Raw genomic sequence first — 20,163 nt, forward strand, 5'->3', positions numbered from 1 at the left:
ATGGTTGAGGTGTACATTAACTAAAGCTCCTGACCCATATCCGCATGATTTTAAACATAGCACTTCTGCTACACATTTGGCTGATTAAATAATCGCATGAATAAGTAGGTGTACAGGTGTTCCTAATAAAATGCTCAGTGAGTGTATGATAACATGTTAACTTTAGCAGGCTTAACAATACATATTGTATAAAAAATTATTCAGGTTTAAAAATACATGTTGTAAAATAGTTTCTATTTTCTTTTATGCTGTTATACAACAGTTTATATGGAGCAACTTTAATTTTAGACACAATATGGTTAGCTATTTTGTCTTTTTTGCGCCGTTAAATAGTTCCAAACAAAGCCAAAGCAGAATCAACCTTTGTGTGTCACCAAGCAACACACTATTTTTAACACGATGAACAAAGACAAGCAGAGTGATACAAACAGTGAAGCATCCCAGTGCTGTTGTAATAAATGTCTGCCGTTTTGGAAACAGCATTTATCCAATCAGATTATTATGATGGTTAAAGTTTTGGCATTTCACAAAAAACAAATGTATTCAAGTACTGTTCTCCCTGAGACCTGCATTCACACAAAATGAATAGAAAATGGGCATTTGTGACTTTTGAAAAGTGTGAACAAATTTTTTTAAAGTTTCTGTTCAGACAGACAGATAGACAGATAGACAGACAGACAGACAGACAGACAGACGGATAGACAGATAGACAGATAGACAGATAGATAGATAGATAGATAGATAGATAGATAGATAGATAGATAGATAGATAGATAGATAGATAGATAGATAGATAGATAGGTAGGATTGAAAACAGACTCACCGTCCACAGTGAGAAGAGCATCATCAGAGTCACAGCCCAGTTGGTTACAGGCTGTACATATGTACAGACCACTGTCTTCTTTTTTCACCCGTTGGATGGTCAAGATACGATTTGACTGTTTCAGAATCACACCTGACAACAGAAAAGCATCCCAATATAATTGTTACTGTATGTTGTCTCGTTCCTGGTTTCACAGATAGACCCATAGACCTGCCAATTTCCTGGGCAGAGACCTTGGTGACTGGAGCGGCAATTCGTGGCACGGCGCATTTAACATTCGGCCATCTCAGCTCCCATGCATCCCCTGGATGAAGAGAACTTTGCCACTGTTGCCACCAAAAACTAGAAAAATATATATTCTCAATAGAAATTTCCATGATTTTTGCAGGCCTGAACATTATTTCCTTGATATTTCCAGGTTTTCTATGAATTGTGGGAACCCTGTTCCACTATTGAAACCCAGATCTAAACTACCAGCTCCAAATTTGAGGCAGATGTTCTACATTTGGAACGTTTTCTGAAAAAATAAAGGGATAAGAAAACTTGTCGCTGTTAGAGACAATTACATCCTATATGTCATGAACACTGTATATTCAATATAACAAAAAATACATTTAGATTTCTTATAACGTAGCAATAAACAAAAGTGCAGAACAATCCAATGATAGTTACCATTCAGAGATTTATTTCTTGTGCTGAACACAAAAGGAGATATCTTAATGAATACCGCAAGCCATCCTTTCAATACAATGTCAGTGGATGGTGCCTCACTTTAAAGTTTAGAAAAGCACCCAAAAGTATCATAAAAGTAGCCCATGTGACTACTGCACCATATTCCAAGTCTTCTAAAGCAATACAATAGGTATTGGATTTAATTTAGATTTTTGGGTGAACAATATCTTTAATTATTGCAGAATACGTTTCTCTCACCTGATCCCTCTATAACAGTCTGGTTGTCTTTAGTCCATAAAACAGTAGGCGTTGGTGTACCCGAAATCTCGCACACTAGCATGGTAGAGTCACTTACATTCACTCTCTGGTCAGTCAGATTGGTCACAATTCTTGCCAACTCAAGAACTACGGAAAGAGATTCACAAGCTACATTCACACTGACACATGATTGTTGCAATGCATTCTGTGCACTGTGCTGTGTTCAACTGTGTTCAAGTGTAAGCGGCACTGACCTTGGAGTCTAAGGTTGTGAAGTAAGCAGGTTCTCTCACTGGTGTCTACGTTCTCTATTTGGCAGGCGTACAGACCTTGGTCCATCAAAGTTGCGTTTGGTATGGGCAGGTCTAGTGTTGCATTGGTGCCCTGCATGCCTAATATGGTGACATTAGCCTGGTGGAAATGTGACAGAGCCAGGCTATCGCAGGGCACAGCCACTGGAAGGGCATCAGGGTTGGCTATGTTTGTTACCCGATACCAACGCAAGTTAGAGTACAACAGCCGATCGGCTACACAGCGCATTACAACATCTTCTCCCTCAATAGGGCTGCTAGACGGCAGAACACTCAGGTTGAGGAAACCTGTGAAGAAGAAACATAGTCTGTCAAAACGGAAAGTTCTGTCTTGCAGAAAGTGATAAATCATTTTGCACTAGCTGCAATGGTTTAAGTGAGTATTTCCCAGCTGGGATGTACAGTCCTAAACTCTGTTTCAGCTGGTATTAAAGGTGCACTCGTTAAGTTTTTCCTCATTAAAAAAAGTTTTACTCCGAAATAAATTAATTGCAATTTGAAACATATGCATAAATGAAGGAGCACTCACATAAGACGAAGACTTTATAAAATCTGTTTTATTCTACATGGAGAGGGTCCCCTCATGGGGGCTGCCATGTTTGTATTTCAAGACCAGCCAAATACTACTACCCTGTTATTTGACACTTTCACTTTTGGATTAAATTAATAATGGCTAACTGTGAATAGTGAATTTCTACAATGGCATAAATAAGTGATAACTATTGCATTTGAATGATGCTGCATCCACACCCCCAGGTGTCAGTGTAAGACAAAGTCACCTCAGTGCACCTTTAACGCAGAGAAATAAGAGACTCTTGCAGGCTGCATTGATGTAGAACAACTGGTATTTTAAGTGGAAAGTGTTTTTTCATTGAAGCACTCACGAGTTACTTGGAATACGATGATTCTTTCATCCGTTCCAATCTTATTGGTGGCAATGCACCTGTAGAGAGCATGGTCAACTGCTTTCTGGATCTTCAGTGTGCTAATAGTCTATGGGAGAACACACATTGGTTCTGCATCCAAACGCAGTGGATCATTTTGAATATCCACATTTTCAACCAGTTTTACTATTAATATTTTTGTCATTAGAAATGTGAAATTGCTACACAGCTTTTGTTTGATCTCTAAGCTAAACACAGCACAGTACAGGTGTGAGCTTTACTGTCCAGAGGGTCAGTGGGGATGTTTACCTTGAGAGATCGCTTAATGACAGATATGGGGCTGCTGATGGGATTCTTTCCTGTGTTGTTCAATATCTCCCTCCATTTATCACACTTCACCACATTCTGATCGGACTTTGGTCTGTAAATAACATACAATAACTTGCAGACAATAAACAACCACATTTCACACAAAAAGTTATCAAAAATGTTGAAAGTCAAAGAAAAGACACTAATTGTAATTATTATTATCTTAAAGGGTAATTCACCCACAAAATTGTAATTCTCTCATCATTTACATCATGACTTTCTTCTGCTGAACACAAACGTAGATTTTTAGAAGAATATATTTCAGCTCTGTAGGTCCTTTCACTGCAAGTGAATGGTGGCCAAAACTCTTAAGCTCCAACAATCAAATACAGGCAGCATATAAGTAATCCATAAGAACCCAGTGGTTTATTATATGTCTTCGAGCGATGCAATCACTTTGGGTGAGAAACAGAAAAATATTTAAATCCTTTTTTTTTTTTTTTAACACTAAATCTCCATTTTTACTTTCACTTTCAGAATGTTAAAGTGAAAGTGGATATTTATAGTAAAAAGGGACTTAAATATTTATCTGTTTCTCACCCACACCTATCTTATCTCTTCTGAAGATTTAACCACTGGAGTCATAGGGATTACTTTTATGCTGTCTTTATATGATTTGTGGAACTTCAAAGTTCTGATCACTATTCACTTGCATTGTATGGACCTACAGAGCTGAGATACTTTTCTAAAAATCTTCATTTGTATTCTGAAGAAGAAATTAAGTCATACACATCTGTGATGGCATGAAGGTGAGTAAATGGTGAACTAAAACTACGAAATGATAGATACATAAAATTTTAACCCATGCAAGTACAAAATCTAAAGGTGTAAAAAATATTTAACAGTGGTTCTGGTGGGTCATGACTCACGATCCAAAAATGGGCAACAGGTCTGTTCTGACAGATGTAAATAATAAAATGCAACTAACCATATAATTGTATAGGATATAGGTCATATTTGGTTAATTTTTGTAAACTTTTGGTACTGGGTCACCACTTGATGTCCGATGTAAAATATTGGTGATGCAAAATCAGTGATATTGGCTATATTTTACAGGTACAGGCAGATACTGTACATATCTCAAAAGGGAATGATTTCATTTCAGATGGTTCTATTTCTACCACTGTTAAGTTAGACATCAGTGCCTCATTTAGGTCAACCATGGGAGACAAGACAGAGAGAGGAAAAGGGGGAAAAAAATATGAAAAAGGGAAAACACAAAAATAGGACACATAAAAACTCAAGTGAAAGGTGCCAGGGCCTTGTTAGTGAGGTGTAGTGATACACTGTGTTATTTTTTCGTTTGATCAAGGACAGAGGATTTGAATGCTTCTGTTTTTAGAACAACAAGAAGTTGTGATGAGAGCTAAGGAAGTAGATGAGGGTGCACTCTGAAGATAAGGCTTGCGTGATGGCTGGACATAAACACTCATGACATGATCGCAACATCCTTGGAAGAACTGTTCTGTGAATGCAGTCTGCAAATCAAACTCAGAAGTCAAATAAACCTCACTGGTGCTCATTTCTTAGCATAATGGAAAAACCCAAATCATACTTGTTGGCCAAATTACAGCAGTTCTTTCATGATGAATGCCCAATTAGAGCAATATATGCCAATGAATTACACTGTGGAATATGCTTGCAAAGCAGAAATAAATTGCTACTGAAATGCTGATGTCTTCTCATTAATGATGGAATGGACTAAATACAAATGCCACACAAATAGGGAAACTGGGGCTAGTTGACACATGGGGAAGTTTTCACAGAGACTAAATCTCAATAACAATAAGTCAAAAGTCCAATGTGTGTTTTCATTTTTTCAGGTTTTGTCTGTTGGTTTCAAACACATTGTTCAAAATCCTTACTTTTAAAAATTGTATTCTACCCTCAGAGCAAATTTTCACTATCATCATATTTTTGTTATAGTTGTTGGGCAAACAGGTGAACATAATCAAAACACAATATCATACATTAAGGCAAGAGTCAACTATATTATGATGGTAGATTTTTACCGAAAGGTTTATAGGACAAAGGTATTTTTCCGGTAGAGGCATGTCAAATTTTTATCAGGGCAGGATGTCACTTGTTTTTAAAATGTCAGAAATGTATATAATTTATAAATGACAATATTTGTTTGCCAACATCATATTTTGATATTTTTGTACAGTAACTACACACAACAAATGCATTAACATCAACAAAGGAAAGGGCTACATGTAGTCTCATCTTGGTCTTCTATGTAAAGACCACAGCAATGACAAACATCAATGACAAAGCAGCATTTTATAACTGACTACCCTGTACAAATATTGTATATAAAGGAATATTTTTATTGCCAACGGCTTATTGTAGCAAACAAATTAATATGGAATATAGGGAGTATGCATGTGACAAATGTTTCTCATGCAGAATAATGCAGAATAATTTGGTTACTACTGTTTCGTAATAGCAAGCTATTTGTGGAGCCATGGGGAAATCTTGTTTTTGCTGTGATCTGAAATGCTTCATCATATACACTGTGTCATTCCATATTAGTTGTAACAACCAGAGAAGTTACATATTTAGTTTTTTATATATATAATAATTTACTATTAAACAGAAAACATGGCTGGGACATGTCCTTGTTAATGTCAATGTAATTGTTTGCGAAGACAGGAGAGGCAGGATCTCAGTTTGCAGGAATAGTGAGCTGCTGACAGTTTTACATGTTCAAATGATCGCTCATAGCTTGTTATTTGGACTGAGGTAGGCTACTACCTACTCCCAGGTCACAAGAAACCAATACCATCAAACTTTAGCATCACATGTGCATTGTTTTGTATAACTCCACATGTAATGTGATTGTATTAGGCATGGTACAAGCCAAACAAAAACACAGCAACACCAATTCATGTGTGTTATCACTTACTGAAATCTGATGGGACAGTCCTCTCTGGGCATCCACTGCCATTGTATTGTAACAGGGCTGGATCCACTGACAGCAGTGCATCTCAGTGTAGGGCTACTGCCATACATATGAACATCTCGATCCAAAGGTACTTCCTTCTCAAATATCCTTGGACGATCTGTATAAATGAACACACACACAAAATCAACAGAAGAGAAAAGAGAAGAGACGAGAACATAAGAGACGACAAATTAAAAGAAAGAGAAGAGAAATCAACAGAAGGCAGAGAAGGGAAGAGCACAGAAGAGAAGATAAATTAAAAGAAGTGAAGAGCAGAGAAGAACAATTCAAAGAAGAGAAGAGATATGAAGAGAAGAGAAATTAAAAGAAGAGAAGATAAATTAAAAGACGAGAAATAAAAAAGAGAAGAGAAATTAAAAAGAAAAGAGAAGAGAAATCAAGAGAAGGCAGAGAAGAGAAGAAAAATTAAAAGAAGAGAAGAAAATAAGAGAAATTAAAAGAAGAGAAGAGAAATTAAGAGAAGAGCAGAGCATAGAAGAGAAGAAAATTTTAAAGAAGAGAAGAGAATAAGAGAAATTAAAAGAAGAAAAGAGAAATTAAGAGAAGAGCAGAGCACAGAAGAGAAGAAAAATTAAAAGAAGAGAAGATTAAACTACCATTAACCAACAGTTGAAATGTTCGTCTCTGCTCCTCTTTGGTGAATTTATTTGTCATTATAACAGTGTAATTCCCAGCATCCTTCTCTGTTACACCATATATGGTGAGAGATCCTCTGGCACGTTTCATCCTGTACTCATCTTTCCAGGATATTGACTGGTCATTCTTATACCTGCATGGACAAAAGTAAATTTCTAATCCATTCTTTAATGAGACAATACATTTAAACACTGACATACAGCATGAAAAATGCATAAAACACTGAGAATCAATGCAGTGGACTTACAGAGAGTTAATAGAGATTTTCAAAAGTGAAAAAACCCTGATATAAAGTGTTAATGAAGCTGTTATAAATGCTTTTTAATGGAGGGGATGTAGTGCATGCTGTATATATTGACTTAGTATACACCATGCACCCAACATACTTCACCTCTTACGTAAAATTACACTATTTTCACTAACCACTTACCACTTGACAGAGGGCTCTGGATAGGCATAATATTTAACAAGGATTTTTGCCTCTTCCTGGCCAACAATTGCCTCTACAGTCTGCAACATCTGATCATTCAGTGCTATAAATGGCTTCTCTGAAATATCAAAATAAACAAACGATGCATGTGCAGGCTATTAAATTAATGCAAAAAATATACAAAAAAACAATTAAGTACTAAAAATGTATTGGAACGTCATGTGCCATTTGAGTTCATTGAGAATTCAAGAGCTGAGAGTTATGCACAGTTATTATCACTATGACCTTTATGCTACCATATGCTTTACTGGCCACGAGACAACCCACTACAAAGAAATTGCTTTGAGATCAGGGTCCTACCATAGACAATTAGGGAGGCACGGGCGGTCATCTGCATCTGACCACTGGAGGCTATGCATTTATACTCTCCTGTGTCATTTATGGTCACATTCTGTACAATGAGGGTATTGGACAGTTCCAAATAGCTCCGCAGCTTCTTCTTGTTGGATTTGATGTCATAACGTGACCGTGGTGTTGAGCTGTTCACACTTCTCTGAAAGCGGAGAGAGTAGGTTTGAAAGTCACTGTATTGCATGATGTTATTGCAATTCAACCAAATCATGGTGACAGTGTTTTAATAAAAGGGAATGCATTCTGATTCTGATACAATTCTGTGTGATCAAATACAACTCAAGTCTACATTTTTTTTAATTACAATTAAAAAAACATCCGATGACCTAAAAATGTACTTAATGTGTTAATATCTTTCTCAATTGGTTTTATTCAAGTCAAAAGAATAATTTAATATGACTGAATCAAACTGAATACATCAGGTTACATCGACAAATGTAATTTCTTAGGGTTAAATCAAGTAGAAATAGGTCTTTAAGGCAACAATTGTACTTTATTTTGCATTGCCCAGGTTGGGTGGGGTAGGGTAAACCTTTGTCATAATTTGTGTAAATAATTTGTATTCTGCTGAAAACCTAAACATCTAAATTGAATTGAATCTAATTTAATGTATTTTATTAATTGAAGTGAAAGGGATAGTTCACCCAAAATTGAAAATTCTCTCATCATTTACTCACCTTCATGTCATCCCAGATGTGTATGACTTTTTACTTCTGCGGAACACACAAAGATTTTCAGAAGAATATATCGGATCTGTAGGTCCATATAATGCAAGTGAATGGTGACCAGACCTTTAAAGCTCCAAAAGTCATATAAAGGCAGGATAAATGTAATCCATATGACTCCACTGGTTTAATCCATATCTTCATAAGCGATATGATAATTGAGGATGAGAAACAGATCAATATTTAATTATTGTTATATAATAATATGTATTATTTAATTATATAAATCACCACTTTCACTTTCTCACCCAAAGTGTTCAGAATACATACATGAGTCGTATGGATTACTTTTATGCTGCCTTGTTGTGATTTTTGGAGCTAGAAATTCTGGTCACCATTTACCTGCATTGTATGGACCTACAGAGCTGAAACATTCTTTTAAAAATCTTTGTTTGTGTTCTGCAGATGAAAGAAAGTCATACACATCTGGGATGGCATGAAAGTGAGTAAATGAAGAGAAATTTTTCTTTTAGATGAACTATGCCTTTAAGTGCCTCAAGGCCAACATAAATGTGAGCATAACTAAATAGGCAAATATCAACAATCACACAAGTGACTGGCTTGAGATTGTAAATTATTGACCTTCTCATGAGGAAAGGTCCACTGAAAGTCGATTCCCACATTGAGTTCTGTTTGAGCAGTGCAGTTGAGCACTAGCCTCTCCCCCACCGTCAGCCTCTCATAAGCTGGACTCAGGGTGAGGTTATAGATCTTGTATCCTGCGGAAGAGGGAAGGGGTGTAAGGGATGTGCCGGGAGGAGCATTGTTCTCTTGAGACCAGGGCAGCTGATCTCACACCAGAGTATTCCATAGTCTCAACAAATTATTGTGAAACATGCAGTCTCGTCTATTCAAAAATAGAAATCTTTTATCGGTTTCTAACATGTTCACAAAGCTGAAATAAACAACAAGTTTAAATCAGATGCAGAACACATGTTCATATCCAATTTTGTGTTCATGAAACTTTGTAGATAATTCACCTGCCCAAATGAAAATGTTGTGATATACAACAATAAACAAAAAAAAATGTTTACAAGTATACAGTATACAATTGTACCTCATTTACAATTCAGGGTTCTAAAATCGGGCTTACCTACAATGGTAACAATGTAAGTTGAGGACTGATAGGTCTCGTTTTGAATAATGGTTTCACAGTAGACCACACCAGCATAACTGACCACATGACTAGGGAGGATGAAGCCTCTCTTGCTATCCCAGATGACCTCTTTCCCATCAGTGGCTAGTTCTTTAACTGGATACTTCTGTTTAAGGCAAATACCATAAACACACTATTATGATACACTGAAATACATTTTAACCAAGAAAATGTGTTCATGTGGTATCTAAATGAACTGGGTTTGTTCAAGTCAAAAATATAATTTTGCATATATGAGTGATAATACATTAGGTTACACCAACACAACACCTATAAATCAGATAGAAATTGCGCCTTAAGGTAACAGTTGGAGGTCACCACTTTTTACAGTATATTACCAATAATGTATCACGAAGCAAAAGGTTAAAACTTCTTAATAATTCATCTTAATGAGTGTGTCACTAAAACACTTGAGTAGTATATAAATAATAAAGTGCAATTGTTGCAATTTTGACATTTGTGTAGTTGCTATGATTAATGCCAATCTTTCCTGATACAGAGAATGATAGGTACACAAGATATCATATTGGTTTAAAGGACTTTAGAACATAACTGTTTCAAACCTGAACAACAGCTCTTGCATATGATAGTAAGAGAATGTGGTATCTAAGCTGGAAAAAGTTGGTTTCATTGTCTTTACGGTTGACCTGAAGACAAAGTGAATGGAAGATTATGTCTGGAAATTTTTAATTGGCCTTTGCGATGTTAAAGTTTTGTGGCTTTTGGTCCATGTCTATTAGTACAGTGGCATCTCTATGTCCATGTTGTCCTTAAAGTTGAGAAAATTAAAATGTATTAAAAATGCTGTAAGTATTAAAAATACAGTATTTCTTTTCTGGGATATCAAATCCAAACTAGTGATGACTCATCCTGCACTCGCTCATTTGGTCCAATATAATGATCTCCCTCCTATACCAACTTTACTGCAAAAAAAGGAAAGCAGCTCCAATGAAAATACTAAACCAGTACACTTGAAATCAACTTAATGTATTTATGTTTGAGATGGGATCATAATTATATTGTGTGAATTCCAAGTGATTTTCAACAAATGCTCATCAAACCTGTCAACCGATCACTATCTGGTGGTGAGTTGGGTCAGGGGGTGGGGAAAGACTCTGGACAGACCTGGGAAGCCCAAGCGAGTAGTGCGGTTGAACTGGGAACGTTTGGAGGAGGTCCCTGTCCGCGAGATCTTCAACTCACACCTCCGGCGGAGCTTTTCAGGCATCCCTGCGGAGGTTGGGGACATTGAACCGGAGTGGGCAATGTTCAAAGCTTCCATTGCTGAAGCCGCGGTGGAGAGCTGCGGACTCAAGGTTTTAGGTGCCGCAAGGGGTGGTAACCCTCGAACACCGTGGTGGACACTGGTGGTCAGGGAAGCCGTCCGTCTGAAGAAAGAGGCCTTACGGGATTTGATGTCCCGGAGGTCTCCGGAGGCAGTTGCAAGGTACCGACAGGCCCGAAGGGCTGCGGCCTCGGCCGTGAGGGAGGCAAAGCAGTGGGTGTGGGAAAAGTCTAGAGAAGCCATGGAGAAGAACTTTCGGTCCACACCAAAGTGCTTCTGGAAAACCGTCCACCACCTTAGGAGGGGGAAACAGGGAACCATCCAAGCTGTATACAGCAAAGATGGGACGCTGTTGACCTCAACCGAGGAGGTTACTGGGCGGTGGAAGGAACACTTTGAAGAACTCCTAAATAGCAACACGCCCTCTATGCTAGAGGCAGAGCCGGAGGCTGATGGGGGATCAGATTCTATTTCCCTGAGGGAGGTCACTGAGGTAGTCAAACAACTCCACAGTGGCAAAGCCCTAGGGATTGATGAGATACGACCAGAAATGCTGAAAGATTTGGATGTGGAGGGGGTGTCATGGATGACACGCCTCTTCAACATTGCGTGAAATCTGGGACAGTGCCTAAGGAGTGGCAGAACGGGGTAGTGGTTCCCCTCTTCAAAAAGGGGGATCAGAGAGTGTGTGCCAACTACAGGGGTATCACACTTCTCAGCCTCCCTGGTAAAGTTTACTCCAAGGTGCTGGAGAGGAGGGTTGTTGAACCTCGGATTAAAGAGGAACAATACGGTTTTCGTCCTGGCCGTGGAACGACGGACCAGATCTTTACTCTCGCAAGGATCCTGGAGGGGGACTGGGAGTATGCCCATCCAGTCTACATATGTTTTGTGGATCTGGAGAAGGCGTATGACCGAGTCCCCCGGGAGAGACTGTGGGAGGTGCTGCAGGAGTACGGGGTGGGGGGGTCCCTTCTTAGGGCGATCCAATCCCTGTACGTCCAAAGCGAGAGCTGTGTCCGGGTCCTCGGCACAAAGTCGAGTTCATTCCATGTGGGGGTTGGTCTCCGCCAAGGCTGCACTTTGTCACAATCCTGTTTGTGATATTCATGGACAGGATATCGAGGCATAGTCGGGGTGGGGAAGGTGTGCAGTTCGGTGGGCTGGTGATCTCATCGCTGCTTTTTGCAGATGATGTTGTCTTCATGTCATCATCGGTCCATGACCTTCAGCTCTCACTGGATCGCTTGGCAGTCGAGTGTGAAGCGGCTGGGATGAGGATTAGCACCTCTAAATCTGAGGCCATGGTTCTCAGCAGGAAACCGATGGAGTGCGTACTTCAGGTAGGGAAGGAGTTCTTGCCCCAAGTGAAGGAGTTCAAGTACCTCGGGGTCTTGTTCACGAGTGAGGGGACAATGGATCGGGAGGTTGGCCGGAGAATCGGGGCAGCGGGGGCGGTATTGCACGTGCTCTATCGCACCATTGTTACAAAAAGAGAGCTGAGCCGGAAGGCAAAGCTCTCGATCTACCGGTCAATTTTTGTTCCTACCCTCACCTATGGTCATGAAGGCTGGGTCATGACCGAAAGAACTAGGTCGCGAGTACAAGCGGCCGAAATGGGCTTCCTCAGAAGGGTGGCGGGCTTCTCCCTTAGAGATAGGGTGAGGAGCTCAGTCATCCGTGAGGAGCTCGGAGTACAGTCGCTTCTCCTTTGCGTCGAAAGGAGTCAGTTGAGGTGGTTTGGGCATCTGGTAAGGATGCCCCCTGGCCGCCTCCCTAGGGAGGTGCTTCAGGCACGTCCAGCTGGGAGGAGGCCTCGGGGAAGACCCAGGATTAGGTGGAGAGATTACATCTCCACACTGGCCTGGGAACGCCTCGGGGGCCCCCAGTCAGAGCTGGTTAATGTGGCTCGGGATAGGGAACTTTGGGGCCCCCTGCTGGAGCAGCTGCCCCCACGACCCGACTTCGGATAAGTGGTTGAAGATGGATGGATGGATGGATAATAGAAACTAATTTTCATTGTGTGGAACCAATGTCATCAATTGAATTAATGGATCAACACATTTTTTTCAGTATACTTCTGACTAGCAATAGAAAGCAGCAATTCATGTATGTTCATGGCTGTGACATAAACTAAAGCTAATTGGCCGTTTAAAAAAGGCCCCATGATTTGTCCTGCCCCAACGTTCTGTTTCAAAAGCAAGTAAATGAACACTGTCAAGAGAACTCATCAAGCGAGATCTTTTAAGATTCAAATTAGTGTGTTATAAACAGTATGGGTAAATAAAATGTATACCCAGCCCATATTTAGTATTGTGTTTGATGTATGTGTGAATACATCTGTCCTCAAAGTGGTGGGAGAGTGTGTGCATTTGTGGTGACAGAAAACAGCACATCTACGGTAGGAGAAAATGTGTGCACATGTACTCACTGTGTAAAGTGTAACATTTAGGTCCTCCACGGATACTAGACAGGGAATGACCACCTGTTCTCTCTTCCGAATGAACACCACATCATAAACTTGAGTCATTCGGACAAATGGTGTGCGGTAATCTGCAATGGGCATGTTATGTTTAGATTTAACCAACAACAAGGCACGTTACATAGGTATGGAGTGGAGTGCAAGATCATAAAACAACACTTACATTAACATCTCAAAACAACCAGCAATTTCCTATTGTGTCTGTCTAAACAGGTGAGGAGTCTACAGATTATGCTAAATATTATGGTTGAAGGTAAAATGTGGAGGCCAGAATGAAGAGGTCATGAAGAATGAAAAGGTGAAGAGGTTATCCTGAGGGATAACAAAGGAAGACTCCAACTCTCTCTTCCAATCTCTCTTAATACATCTATTTCATTTTCAAAAACTTGTCTATCTATCAAACATGTAATACAATGTATTAACAATAAGTACTAATGAAAAACATACCTTGTACAAAGACATAAACTGATTTTGAAGTCTTCCCATCCTCTATGTGCAGGTTTTTGTAGAAGCAGCGGTACTCTCCCGTCTCATTGGCTACTGCCTTGGTTAGGGTTAAAGTGCTGCAGAATAGTCCTTCACCACTACAGTCGGATATGGTGAGACGGGTTTCAAAACGGGTTCTGTTGTAAGGTATTGACCAATCCAGGATCTGGCGCCCTCTGTCTCACAGGCAGACAAGACTATCAGTCGGGGGAACTGCAACACTTTCACTGTTTATGTCTATTATGATATTTTGTTTTCTGATTTTACTATTAGAAACTAAATGGTTAACCAAGACAGTGTCTTTTGCCCTCGTAAATGAAAAAAAAAAAAAAAACATCAAATAGAGTATGTTTAGAGAAACAAAGAACCACAATTGTTGTATTTATATATAGAAATGTTACCTGCAAGTGATCTCCAATGTGTCTGAAGCACTGATTTTAAGAGTCTTTTCAGTGATGCTTAGGGTTGGCGGATCAGGGACGAACCTAAGCTCTATTGCTGAAAAAATTAAAAATAAAGGCTGTGTTTAAAAAAGCAGATGATATTCACCTTAAAAACTCAGCTAAAATCTAAATTAGTATTAACTTTGAATATTATATTTATATGCTATTAAACTGGCTTCATCTCAGATGCACCATGCCCTGATTTCATGTACTGATGCAACAGGGCACTGTGTACAAAATATACATAAACTTGATGAGTGAGAAACAGATGGTTCATGTTCCCAGAGTTATTTTGTATATCCTGAATTATATAAAAACAACTTAAAGAGAAAGTTCACGTAAAAATAAAAATTCTCTCATAATTTTACTCACCCTCATGACATCCCAGATCTGTTTGACTTTCTTTCTTCTCCTGAACACAAACAAAGATTTTTTTTAAGTATTTCAGATCTGTGGGTACATACTATGCAAGTGAATGGTGAACAGAACTTTGAAGGTTAATTTAAAGGCATTTAAAGGCCATATAAATCCAGTGGTTTAATCCATACCTTCAGAAGAGATATGATAGTTTTGGTTAGAAACAGATAAATATTTAAGTCATTTTTTTACTATAACTCTCCACTTTCACTTTCTTCTTTTGTTTTTGGCGATTTGCATTATTTGTTCATGCCACCAATTACTGGGCAGGAGAAGATTTTTTTATAGTAAAAAAAGGACACCCACACCTATCATATCACTTCAGAAGGTATGGATTTAATCACTGGAGTCTTATGAATTACTTTCATGTGGCCTTTATGTGCTATTTGGACCTTGGCCACCATTCACTTGCATTGTAGATATTCTTCTAAAAAAATAATTTGTGTTTAGCAGAAGAATGAAAGTAATACATATCTGGGATGGCATTATGGTGAGTAAATGATGAGAGAATTTTCATTTTTGGGTGAACAATCCATTTAAACCTGTTCAAAAACAGGTATCAAAATCAATCAAATCAAATCACTTTATTGTCACACTACTGTGTACACAAGTGCAACAGGTTTTTAGGTAACTAAAAACATGAAAAGAAAACTATATCGATATCACTACATTTCACTATAAAACTAAACACTTAAATACTGAAGTTCCATCCTTAGAACAGCTAACCTTATGGATAATATTATGCCCATGCAGGCTAATTTAATTTAATCCTAAACTTAATTTTCTCTCCAGCTTTATCTCAAAGGAACCCTCTTTAATCTAACCCATACTATATTTGAAATCTGAGACATGTGTTTGTTCATTCTAATAAAAGCATTTGGAGGTGTTAGACCAACTTCTAGTCAATGGAACACAGAGCACTCATAGTACATATGCAAAGACAGCTCTAATCAAGTATTTAACTATTTAGGATTGGGGGTACAGAATATAATAATAAATAAACCCTTGAAAACCCCATTTGGACTGAACTAACCAGACTATTGGGGGACATGTCCCCCTCATTGTCTATAGTGGTTACAGACTCTTAATTGTTTAGCTCAACCATCATTGTTTTTCTAATTGGTCCAACTTGATAATGTTCATGATAAGGAATCCACAATTTGTGTTTGCATGGGCAGTCAAAAATAAAATGTTTCAGCTGTTCTTTTCCAGCTTTTAAGGGTTAAAGCTTAACCTACAGCCATGTCACTCAAACTAACAGTTCAACCACTGCTTGTCTCTGTGTATAAGCATGCATACACATACTCAATAGAGTCAGAAGGGAAAGAACAAGGTTGGGACTATGAATTGTGCTCCATGGCCTTTGATATGGTTTTGGATATGGTAAAGGATGTAAAAGTGTGGAATAAGCACAGCATGACAGTGCATTGTGGCATGGAACAGTGTGATGTGGGACCCTGGGATATTTTTCCATTGGAGCTGCAAGAGCTGGACAGTGGCCTTTCTGTGTCAAAACAGGAAGCCAGGGCAGATGGGCTGGGGCCGGGCTAAATGGCTCCACGGTCCAAAGCTTGAGGTGGGATTCCTGCTCCAGAGAAACTTGCTCAGGGAACACACACATACACACAGATGGACACACATGCATTCACAATCATGCTAAAACACATGCAGTCCATGGAAACTGACTTATTCAACTGTTTGTTTTAACATTTGAATTACTGGGTGCTGAAAGCTTTTTAAATAATAGTGGTGAGGGCCTGATTGTATCTGTTGAATAAGACCAAACTGAATAAATTACAATATAAGGCCAGGGAAGAATGGGAGAATTTTTTAAATGCGCAACAATATTACTCTGTCGACCCCATGTTAAAATCTTGAAATTATATATTTAAATTGTGTACGTTTACATTTTCCTGTGATAGAACAGATTGGGACAATACAAAATTAAGAGATAAAAGTGACTCCCTTAAGTTGTAATTACTGGACATATCAAGCTGTCTTAATTAAGTATTACTTGAAATGTCAGATTATGGGCTCATAATTCAAATATTTAAGTTCATTGAACTTATTTATCTTAAAATCTTAAGTCTATGGATTTTTTTAAGTGTTAATAACTCAAACTTTTGAGTACAAAATTGAGGCTATTAGGGATACCCACAATCCCTTGCTGCTTGAATTATTTAATTATATTCCTTGGTCAAATGGAAATTATGGGGGCATTTAAATGGTTGTAATTAAGAATTTATAGAGCTTTTAGCTATTTTGTAGTATTATTTATGTTGCTATGTTGAAAATAGTTGTTTCTTGTGATGTCTCCATTAGTGTGATCTGTGTCCCATCTGGTCATGTTGAACCCTGTTGACCCTAATTCTCTTTGAGCATGTCCAGTTAAAGTGCAGTATAAGCTTTTTAAATTCTTAATGTATGTATATATGCATTTCTTTGGAGAATTAAGTTTATTTAATTACCTAGAATCAGTTATGATCTTTATTTGAGCTATGCAATTTTTTATATAAAATTGAATCAATTCAATAAAATGATTAAAAACAGTAGAAATAACTATATTTAAATAGCACATCTGAATTAAGTCTACTTGCATCTAGTTTCCTTAATTTAAATAGATAAGTTAATTCTATATGAACAACAAGTGAATTGTGAAACTTAATTACATGAGTTTTGGAGATGCCATTAGTCAACTTATTAGGGTTTTCATTGTACCCTTTTAAGTGCAGGACACTGATGGGGCTCACAACTTTTTACAACACAGTCCTTAAACCACACAGTAGCTAAATTGCTGTACACACCATGTTTAAATATAACATGATGAATTATTTACACTACTACTACTAATAATAATTATAATTATAATAATAACAACAATACGTAGCTTTTTTTACTTTCTATAAACAACTTTTAGTGTCTACCCATTACAAAATACTACAGATATACAACAACAGAAAACATGAGTAGAAGCCAGCCAGAGGCATTTTCTCATACAATCACTAATGACAAAATCCACAACTTTCACAACTATTTTATGGCATAACACAAGCAAAAGTTGAAACTCAGCAATGACAACATTAGGATTAATCACCAGTTGACCAGCTGTGTGATACTATTAAAACATTTGCAGTAAGTTGCCTATAATGATGAGAAAGAGAACGACGATGTTAACATTTGCATATGTAATCAGAAGTTTATTTCCTACCTATAGCCAAGTTGATAATAAAAAGTAATTCGACGAGAGAAAGGACATTAGACGTCTTTGCCATCGCCCGCCAGTAACGCTGCACAGTCCCGGCATGAAACCAAAATTCAAAAGCTCAGGGAAAAACAATCTTTAGCTCCTCATCACCTTTATACGGCACAATTGTGCTCATTAAGATAGATTTTTACAATCTGCAGAGATGAATGAACAAACTATGAGAAATCCTTCCGTTGCCTTGACTCAGATGAAACCTGTTGCGCGCTCACGGATGGACTCGCGCTGGAGAGAGGCGTGACTGGAAGCACTAACGGAGAGGAGAGGATGAAGGAGGAGCGCTACACACTTTACACTGATTTATAGGCTAATAAAATTTATATGAAAAAAAATATATATTTAAATCTAATACCAAGAAAAAGTAATAATATTTTCGATTTAAATTTTGCTTCAATAAATTGTGTTGTCAGGGTAAACGATTACTTTTCAAAACTTGATCCGGCACTGAATACTCAAGCAGTCTAATTTACACTTAGAAAACTCCTGATGTTGCTATAACAATGCAAAAAGCACTTACCAATTAACTTAATTTACTTTAAGTGAAAATCAGTCCTCCTTTCCTGTTTAATTAATCAATCGTACAATCATGCAGAACATTTTAGGTTTTTAAATCCATAAGGATCTCTTTCTCAATGGTGATAGCGGCAGTGTCAGCCGACTCGTCAGCAAGATCTCGCGCTCTTCACATTGAAATTACATATATCACTTAAAGTGCCACTCATGACCAGCTAGAAGGCCTGGACCATAGACTGTAAAAGGCCTGGACTGGGACATATCCTTAAGACCACACCCACAAGAACAAATAAATCAACTTGATTGGCTGATGAATCTGACCTTTTCACTACACTAGGGATGGTAAAATTCACCAATTGGCATTGGAGCATCAGCATAAAAGTTAACGATGCGATGTAGGCCTACCCGATGCACACGTTTTTAAATCGATGCAAGTTGGCATATGTATCGCGATGCATCGTTTCTAACATATTTGCATCGGTAAAAAACGATTTATTTATAAATAATTATTAGTAGATGTGCTATACTTTTATTATTTGGAAAGTGACCAATAATTTGTGACCAATATTTTATATGTAGATTGATTTCTCCTCTCTTTATAGTTTCTCCAGAGCGTTCTCTCATCACCACTGCTGCAACGTGAACTGACATAGCCTATCACAAAACTACGGAGACCGAGGCATGTCCTGAGAGTCACAATATAGATTAACATGACAGAGGCAGAGCTGCATCTTCCACCAAATAATTACAAATCCAATGTTTGGAAACACTTTGGGTTTTATAAGAGATATGGAGATTTTGATAAAATATGTCATGCCGCTGTAAAATGAGGGCTACACACTTGAAGCACCGATATAAAGGCACATTCGTCTGCTGGCAAGTTACTGAACATTTCTTCATTGTTTATCCCTGAGCATCCTTAAATAGTTTCACTATTAAATGTATGAACTGTTAAAAGTGTAACTGGAGACAGAACAGGAAAAGAACATCTGGTTTTATTTAGTCTTTTTTCTATAGCCTACGTTAGAAGTCAGAAGACACTTAAGTTCATTTATGATTGGCTGTCTGTCTGAACCAAAGAAATAAAAGCGAACTCTCTGTAGGCTACCGTATTGAATTGCATAGCATCATATTTTTTCCGAAAATGTGATATTTATCGAAATCGGATCGCACTGCTGGTAATAGGGGTGAATCGTATCGCATCGCAAGCTGCTTCATATGTATCTTTAATGTATCATTGGCTATGCATTGAGATGCATATCGCATTGGCCTCAGTTATGGAGATGCACATCACTATTCACTGAAATTCTGTGGAAATCCTGAAGGCCTGATGGGGTGGAGCTCAGCCTCATAATCACGCGCTGCTTCAGCTATGGAGAATGGCTTCGGGCATGCGATTTGTGAAACAGTTGTCACACTTTGCTTGTAAGCAGAGGAATATATTCTGATTGGATACATTTTTTTGTTTTTTGCTATTCGTTTGTAGATTAATATACGTGGAAAGTGATTGAAAATACATGGGCAAAAATGTCAATGATAATGAAAGGATGAATTTTTATTTATTTATTAGGCATGTTATGCCCGCAGAGAAGGCTTTGCTGGCCCTGAGAAATCGCCACTGTATAAAACGTA

General features: G+C 38.1%; 1 protein-coding gene across 1 annotated transcript in view; it reads right to left on the minus strand.

Annotated features, from left to right (window-relative positions):
- Nucleotides 1-18,224, minus strand: part of LOC127622055 (vascular endothelial growth factor receptor 2-like) — a 42,308-nt gene extending 24,084 nt beyond the window's left edge. The window contains exons 1-15 of the mRNA XM_052095966.1: nt 17,965-18,224; nt 14,298-14,394; nt 13,858-14,072; nt 13,360-13,481; nt 9,581-9,749; nt 9,070-9,206; nt 7,712-7,904; nt 7,352-7,469; nt 6,882-7,054; nt 6,226-6,382; nt 3,258-3,369; nt 2,949-3,057; nt 2,008-2,352; nt 1,754-1,900; nt 824-955 (exon numbers count right to left, since the gene is read on the minus strand). Of these exons, the coding sequence (XP_051951926.1) occupies nt 824-955; nt 1,754-1,900; nt 2,008-2,352; nt 2,949-3,057; nt 3,258-3,369; nt 6,226-6,382; nt 6,882-7,054; nt 7,352-7,469; nt 7,712-7,904; nt 9,070-9,206; nt 9,581-9,749; nt 13,360-13,481; nt 13,858-14,072; nt 14,298-14,394; nt 17,965-18,028 (2,290 nt within the window). The 5' untranslated portion in view covers nt 18,029-18,224. The remainder of the gene's footprint in view (nt 1-823; nt 956-1,753; nt 1,901-2,007; nt 2,353-2,948; nt 3,058-3,257; nt 3,370-6,225; nt 6,383-6,881; nt 7,055-7,351; nt 7,470-7,711; nt 7,905-9,069; nt 9,207-9,580; nt 9,750-13,359; nt 13,482-13,857; nt 14,073-14,297; nt 14,395-17,964) is intronic.
- Between the last annotated feature and the right edge of the window lie 1,939 nt (nt 18,225-20,163).

The sequence above is a fragment of the Xyrauchen texanus genome, chromosome 28 (genome assembly GCF_025860055.1).
Source record: "Xyrauchen texanus isolate HMW12.3.18 chromosome 28, RBS_HiC_50CHRs, whole genome shotgun sequence".
Taxonomy (NCBI): Eukaryota; Metazoa; Chordata; class Actinopteri; order Cypriniformes; family Catostomidae; genus Xyrauchen; species Xyrauchen texanus.